We start from the raw sequence: 8,467 nt of genomic DNA, 5'->3' as shown, positions 1-8,467 counted from the left end.
TATCCCACCAACACCACGACGCTACCCGATCAAAAAGTAAAAACACCACAACACAACCCCCAACCCCATGGGCCCACTCACTCTCACATCTAGCACTCCACCCCTAGGCCCCAGTCCACCCTTTCTACTCGATCGCCCCCATGCTGGGATGCCCTTAAGGCCCCAAGCTAAAGCCTAGCAACTAGCCAAGGGGGTAGGTAGCAGGGACCACGGTGGGGTGGCGGATCCAGCACCAAGGGCAAAGCAAGGTGTGGGGTGGCAGCGTGTGTACAACATGGGGGTTGCAGCGCAGGGGTAGCTGGGAGGTAGATAGGTGGCAATGCGTGTAACATCCAAGATTTTTGTGCAAGCCAATAAAATATGAGCTTTTTAAATTTTTTCTGCAATTATGCAAAGCATATAGTTTTTAGGTTTTTTGCGACAACTGTAGTTTTAGGTATAACCCGAGTCTAATCCACTAATAAATCATTGCATACATGTAGAATTGATTGTAGGCAAGTGCTCGTGCTTGTGTGTTAGTTTTGATTTTAGTTTGGAGTGCACAATTATGTAGCAACTTCCTCCCAATCCTTCATAATCTCTTTCATCTCCTTTGGTTCCCCCTTGCATTCCCTTTGGATTTCCTCCCAATATTTCCCATGTCATAAAAAATAAATAAATCCCTTTTCCTTTTCCCTCTCAAATCCTTTCCTAATCCCTCTCTTATCATCTCAGCATAAATAGAAAACCACCTCTTTTCGCCCCTTGGACTCAAATCCCATTTGAATTTCCCCCAAAGTCCTTTTGAAATCCCCTTCTCAAACCTCCCTCTTTGATCTCAGCACAAATCTCCACCTGTAAATCCATCTCAAATCCATGGCAACTCATCCTAACCTCTTTTGAATTCCCCCTCAATCCATTTTTGAATTCCTCTAGAATCTCCTCAATTCTAATTCAAATATCCTCGAGTGTCATAAAAGGAAAACTATTTTCCTTTTTCTCCTTCCAAATTCAGCCCACCATCCCCTTTTCCAACCCTTGCTTGCTACTGGCCCAAGGTCGATGACCCCTTCATGTGTCCAACCTTCACGCTGTGGTTTTGCTACATGGACCTTGTCAACCGCACGATGTTCATAGACACACCACACACGCACCTTGTGATTGCTGTGTCCATCTATGGCATTCACGCATCAGATGACACTGGCATAAGCATTTCCATACCGCATTGTCAAGCACCCTGGCGACAAATCCATACAACACCTATGCCACCCATTGTTGCTTGTGTGAGACCTAGCCTTGCACTCTTGCGGCCACCACAAATCTAAGTGGATCAAGGACGCCATGGCCTAGCATGAGCATGATTGGACTCTCGAAGCAAACTCCCCCATCTAGACTACCCCCATTTAACCTATGTTAAGTCAGCCCTCGCCTTTCCCTAGCATAAGGTTGTGCCTCAGCTCCACTCGAACCCTATGCGCATGGGCCCATGCTGAGCCGCGTGTGTAAGCCACCACCTCCAATCCATCAACTCCCACAAATTCATTTTGTTTCAATCATAAATTCTTGTAGTATAAATAGGAAAATCCATTTCCTTCCCTCCTCAAATTATTCCCAATCCCTTCTTATCCCTCTCATATTCCTAAGTTATAAATGGAAATCCCTTTCTTTTCCCTTGGTCTCAAACCCCCCCAACCAACCCACCTCCTTCTCCTTCTCTTCTTGGGCTAGCTACCCCTCCTTTCATCACGCGGCCCATCTTCTCCCATGGCCCAGCTCACCCAGCCTCCACCCTGGGCCCGCTAGCGTACCTCACCTCCCTCTACCTCTCGTTGGCCCACGCTCGCGAGAGCATAGGCTATGGCCCAAGCTGCCCCCACAGGCCCAACTAGGCAAGGCCCAAGATGCCATGACCTGGTAACCCTAGCCACATACCCCTGCTTCCTAGGCACCGCCACCAACCATCCCATCCCACGTCCTAGGCATCTACGCCTCTCCATTCTCGATGGCCACCATGCGTTTCCTATGTATGGACACCGAGGCATCTCACTGTCCATGCCTAAACCCTAAGTGCCATGCAGCTATAAAGGGCACAACTGCAGCTCCCTCCTCCTTTTTCCTCCATACCCATTGTTCCCTCTTCCTATTTTTTCTCCATAGCCATTGCCGCCTCCCTCCCTTGCCTCTCCGCCCTCTGCTACTGGCGACACCAGTAGAAGCCAACTTGTTTAGGTGAAGCTCATGGCTGTGAGTTTGCCTCGCATGACCATTGAGCTTTTACCTCCTTTGCTTTCTTGTTTATCCTAGCCACCTCATATGATTATGCCACCTTGACTTTAGCATTCTTTCATGCCTACCGGTGACAACTGCTTCACTACTGGCCTTAGGAATAGCCTTGTGTCGATTTAGTTGCATGGTCATGGTGCCCTACGAGTGAGTTCAGATCATGGGATTGTGTCTCCTTTCTTCCAACCTTCATCTGTTCCATGATGAGTTGGTCAAAGGAGTGTTGATTCCATTCTTTTTGTCCCTTGTTCTCAACGCTGGTCGGTCTAGTAAGATGTTGAGTGAGCCCTTTTGCTTGTTTGGTGCTTATTGCCTTCTTGATTCCATTCCTTTCATTCCCGTCATTGCTTTGGTGAGTGGATAAAAGGAAGGTGAATCCCGTGTCTTTCCCTATATTTTGGTTCTTTCGTGCTTAAGCTCTTGTATGCTTGTACCTATTTCAATTGTAGCATTCCTTGGTTCTCGTGATAACAACCACACCGCTAAGAGCCCTAGGGATGTCATAGTGCATTTAGTGCACCTAGGTCGTGGTACCCTACAAGTAGTTGAGCACTCGTGTGTCTCTTGTGTGTCCTCCTTCTAATGCGTCATCTCTTGCCTTGGCGTGTGGATTGGAAGAAGTAAACCACTTTCCTTCTCTTCTCTCCCCTATTCCACTATCTTTTGGCTCTCATCAATTATAATGGCATACGGGTTGAGAGAGATCAGAACTTCTCATGCTTGCAGTCTTTTTGGTTCCCATCAATCTCCATGATGCTTAGATTGAAAGGTCACGAGCCATGGTCTTTGCTTATGATGAGTTAGGGTATATGCCTTTTTTATTGAAGTTGTCAGTCTCCCAACATGAATAACCCGAGAAGTACTAGCTAGGCTAAGACTTCTACTTGTACTTAGTAAACAACCACTCCTATTTCTTTTAGCCTAGGGATTGAACTTTTGTCAAGAAGGCTAAGTCATTTTCCCTTCTGTGTTCTTTAGGCATAGTTGTTCCTCCATGTTTGGTTGCCATTTTAGAGTTTTGATTGCTCTTTTGCTTGTCCCTCTAGTGAGGTAGTGGCAACGAGGATAGTGTTGACCAGATCGGAACTAGCTGGAAGAAGGAATTTGGAGGAGAATGACTACAAGTGTACTGAGGATCCTGGAAAGGACATTCAACAGGTCCCATGTCACTCCCAACCTCATAGAATCCTATTAGACATGCTATAATATAGATGCTAGTGCTTTACTTTTATGCAAATGAAGGGAGATAGGTTGCATGGTATAATTGATTGTGAGCCTTTACCTTGTCGCAACCTATTGCCCTGCACACCCGCTATTAAGCTAGATGCTTGCATAGTACTTACTGCTCTACTTCTACTACGCATTATATCTGTGATGTGATGCATGTTGGAGGATTGTTTGTGTGTGGATAAGAGACATGGTGTCATTAGCGTGTGTCACGAGAGGTACCGATGAGGGGTACACGTGATAGGGAGAGATCTTGGGGTGGATTATCTTTGTGGGCGAAGCCCTGGGATGGGGGTGTTGTTCCGCATTGGCCGCTATATGTCCTATCGAGTAGGGCATCGGTTGGCCCTTTATGAAGATGTCCTGTTCGGTCATCCTAAGGACTGGTATTTTCAGTGGATCGGGTCTTAGAAAGCCTTGGACCTCACTCGCTTTCATGGGAGGGAGATAGATGTACAACCATCTAGGGCAGTGCCAATGCTACTAGGTTGTAAGCGGATAGTGTAGAAAGGTACGGGCATGCGAACCCACACTCTCCTAAGGTAGTGTAGTGATCTTTGGAGGCCCGTTACTACGTCTCACAGTCTCAGCATGCCGGTGGTACTCCGGTATGGCACTAGTTTTGAGTGGTATGGTGGCATCGTGTTAGTTGAAAGGTAGCTTGACATCAGCCTAGGCGGGGCGCACTGCCAATGATGGTGATCTTGTGGGTAGTGCAAACCTCTGCAGGTTCTAGTTGATCAATCAATACATATGCCTTCTTTTCAGTGATGGACCTTTCTTAAGTACAGCTTCAATTGACTACTAAGAGGAGTCCATTCTACGACCCTAGGTTTGGTGTTGGTTCTGTCTTTGGCCGTTGAGGCAAGGCACAAGCGAAAATCATCCTTGGGGCCTTGAGAGTGAGAGTGTGGAGAGATGTGTGTGATGGGATGGAAGAATGCGTGGGTGAGATGGATTAAAACTTGATCATTCATTATAAAATACTCATTAAACTTGTATAGGAAAAACTACAACCATATATAGGTCTTTTGATCTACCGATGCATTCCACTTACCACAAAGCTTATGCAAAAGCATATGATGGGAGACGGTGGCTAGTACAAATCGTACTGATAATTTAGATAACGGGTTATGAGTCTGAGTACGACTTTAAAGGAGATGAGAAGGATTAGATAGTCTCATTTATGCGCTCAAGTTTGGTTGAAGATGAAGTCTACGCTCGCTGACAATCTACACTAACTCTAATGATGGCCCGTGAAGAAGGAGCCTTCATCGTTGACGTGCTACGTCGACTCTAATGAAGATCTGTGTGCGGTTCCACTAGAATAATGATGTAAATAGGTGTGTTTACCAGTATTGTAATACCTTGTTAACTTGTGATTATATGATGTATGACTATGATATCAGTTGTTATTTGATAATGTGATGACTTACTTTCGTGGATTATCACATTATATTTTGTATTTGTGAATTTTCCCTTAAAATCAAGATCGTTTCAGGCCTTGTTTAGTTCCAAAAAATTTGCAAAATAGAAATAGTAGCACTTTCTTTTGTATTTGACAAATATTGTCCGATCATGGACTAATTAGGCTCAAAAGATTCGTCTCGCAAATTACAAGTAAACTATGTAATTAGTTATTTCATTTATCTATATTTAGTGCTCCATGCATGTACCGCAAAATTTAATATGATGGAAAATCTGAAAAATTTTACAAAATATTTTGAGAACTAAACAAGGCCTCAGTATAGCACAGCAACGAGGTGGGTCGGTGGTGGCTCTGCACGGCTAGGAGGCGCAGGGGGCGCAACTTGAGGCTGCTAGTCGATGGGAAGAAGCTGGGTAGAGGTAGGCTTGATTTTTTCGCTATAAACAAAAAAGAAAAATACTGTCGGATTTGGTTTCTGAGGTAAACTGATCGGCTGACAAAAATGAAAAACACTGTTGGCTTTGGTTTCTGAGATAAACTGATCGGCTGCTGTGTTATGAGAAACTGAAATTTTCATGAACCGAAATGCCCAGCCTGAGGCAGCGTTATCGCGCGTGAACCAAGCAATCGAACGTATTTCATTACTCTTTTAGGATTTAAATCATCATCATCTGTAGTACTATTTAAGATTTAAATCATAGATCACCATGTTTTCTGCATGCATTCATCCCTAATTCCCTATTACATAGTAAGAAAGAGTGTACCAGTGCCAAACAACAGATGCCAAACAGGCAAGAGCAGATCATATTGTTTGTGTGGGTGGTCCCTATAGTCAGGGGGATCAAAGCTCACCACCAAGTAGGATCGAATCAAGCTGCGATCGACCGGCACACCGGGCACGTCTGGTGCGCGGCGAGCCAACGGTCGATGCACCCAACGTGGTACACGTGCATGCAGGCCGGCAGCTGCCGCACCATCTCCCCTTCCTTCACCGCGCCGAGGCACACCGCGCACTCGAGTGCGCTGCCGCCACCATGCTCGACGACGTCCTGGGGAGCGTAAGAGAAGGCCGGCAGGGTCATCTCTACTCCTGGGAGGGAACGGATCGCCGCCGCCGCCGCATCGATGCCGCCGGAGGCCGTGGCGCCGGTCACCCTGTGCTCAGATTCGGAACCACGACGGTCCCTTCTCCGGCGACAGTAGCACAACATGAACGCTGTCGTTGCTGTGACCAAGAGAATGGCGGAGGAGATGAATAACAGGGACACGACCAACGAAATGGCCAGTGTCCGCGGCGGTGATCTCTGTGGCGGCGGCGGCGGTGGCGGCGAGCTCGGCGGCTGCGACATGACAGTGTATGCTGAAGAAGTTAGGACAGCTGCACACCGTTACATTTCACTCTGATTTTGTGATCAAGACAGCAGGAAGTTTCTTCTTCTCTGTGCAGAGAAATCATACAAAATCGTGTTATCAAGTAAAAGTCAGAAGTGAGATCAATCGTGTTGTTGATTCAACAAGTTATGTATTGGTCATGACCAGCAGCGCTAATAATGTACTATTGTTTGGTAGACTATGAGCTGATCTTAGTTTTGTTTATTTGTCTTGTCCCTTTCGGATGAGATTTCAAACCTCATCCAGGGGAGGCGTGGGACGGAGAGGCTAAGGCCTTATTTAGATGTGAAAATATTTTGGATTTCGCTACTGTAGCATATTCGTTTGTTTATGGTAAATATTGTCCAATCATAAATTAACTAGTGTCAAAAGATTCATCTCACGATTTACAGACAAATTGTGTAATTAGTTTTTATTTTCGTCTACATTTAATGCTTAATGCATGTGCCGCAAGATTCGATGTGATGAGGAATCTTAAAAACTTTTTGGTTTTCGGGGTGAACTAAACAAGGCCTAAGGGTAAGACAGGCTGCTTACGTTGGCGTGCTCTGCTGCTTGGCACGCGTGATATATATATATGTATATACCAATTTATTTATGCAGGAGCTGGAATTTGAAGTTGTGTGGAAGATGCTAATCAGGTGGCTTGGCGCCCAAGAATGTGTGCAAACCATTTCTCATTTGTTATACTGCTATATATAGTAGACCATTGAAGCAACGCGTTAACCATATGGCATCCCACGTCTCCATCTCTTCAGAAAGAATAATTAGCCTCTGCATGCAGGGTCGATGATACCAACCGCTTCATATACTATCACGAACAAAGAGTTTGTCACGTCTTTGGTTAACTCATTTATGTAATATCGATCTATAAAACTTTTTTGCTAGGTCGGTGTAGCTGTTGACCATCTAGCATGCTTGTTGCGTGTTATTTGTGTTGTAAACTTTTTCATCGTAATATAACGATACGCGTATTCAAGAAAAAAAAGAGTTTCTTAGGTCGTCATATATGCATACCCAACGTGTACCCTCCCATATAGGAGTCAATATATCCAAAGGCCAGTCACTTGTGACTAAATCACACAAAAATATATTCTCCCCATTCGTTTTACTAGATTTTAAAATTAATTTCCTGACCATAAACAAATTCAAATGGGAAATGGTCTGATCTAAAAAGTTGTACATATTGTTGGTCATTTTACCATGAGATCGTTTGAAAAGTTTGAATGTAAGAAACTAATACATTTTTTTTCTTGGATAACTAATTTCGAATGAAAAAATTATCAAGTAAAAAGTTGTAGCTCTTTGACATCTACAACTTTTGATTTTTTTGTTTCTCCATCCGAGGGCATTTTAAAATTTTTTTATTTTAATATGTGAGAACTATAAACTAATTTTGGTTATTTAAATATATGAGAACTACAAACTAAATTTGGGACCAAGATTATTTCAAAATAAATTTATAAGATACAATGTTTGTATCTTTCCAAGATTTATAACTTTGGTTTTGGTCATGTCACCATCTGAAGCCATTTGAAAAAGTATAAATAAATATTAAAATGTGAGGACTTGAAACAAAATTTGTAATCCAAGTGTTAAAGTTGATAAAAGTATTCAGCAATTGGCATGCAAGTATATTTTGGTCAATAATGGTTTCTGTTGACTCACTGCCAAATGCTTGCCATTGAGATGCTTGAATTTAGGATATTAATGTTTACTCAAAGCTTGTCACTTTAATACATCCAATTATCAAGCTATGGTATGTTTGGGAATTGGGAGATCGTCCAAACTATCTAAATGAGATGCTAATTCGAACATGTTGGGAGACAGAATTTAGTGATTATATTCTGTTCCAGAGCAACTCGTACAAGGGATATACCAAACTCAATTTTGGGAGCAAGATTAGGAAAAACTACTACTGGTGGCAATTTGATCGGTTTGTGCATATACAAGAATTTGATGAAAAATGTTAATGACATCACTTTGAAAAGTTCATAGCAGCAAATAAAAGATCATTGAAGGCGAAAAGGAAAATTTCCCGCCTCAAAGCACTAATTGAGTTTTATGCCCGATACAGTTATATTTCCCTTGGGAGTGAAGGATACGACTAGTTCAACAGAGATGATCACCATGATGAGTCAATTTTGATCCTGAAGA

General features: G+C 43.5%; 1 protein-coding gene across 1 annotated transcript; it reads right to left on the bottom strand.

Moving 5' to 3' along the window:
- On the bottom strand, positions 5,788 to 6,129 carry LOC8072665 (RING-H2 finger protein ATL39). The gene has a single exon (XM_002437055.2). It carries the CDS (start codon positions 6,127 to 6,129, stop codon positions 5,788 to 5,790), a length of 342 nt encoding a protein of 113 aa, XP_002437100.2.

Source organism: Sorghum bicolor, chromosome 10, assembly GCF_000003195.3.
Source record: "Sorghum bicolor cultivar BTx623 chromosome 10, Sorghum_bicolor_NCBIv3, whole genome shotgun sequence".
Classification (NCBI taxonomy): Eukaryota; Viridiplantae; Streptophyta; class Magnoliopsida; order Poales; family Poaceae; genus Sorghum; species Sorghum bicolor.
This window is presented reverse-complemented; position numbering and strand designations above follow the sequence as displayed.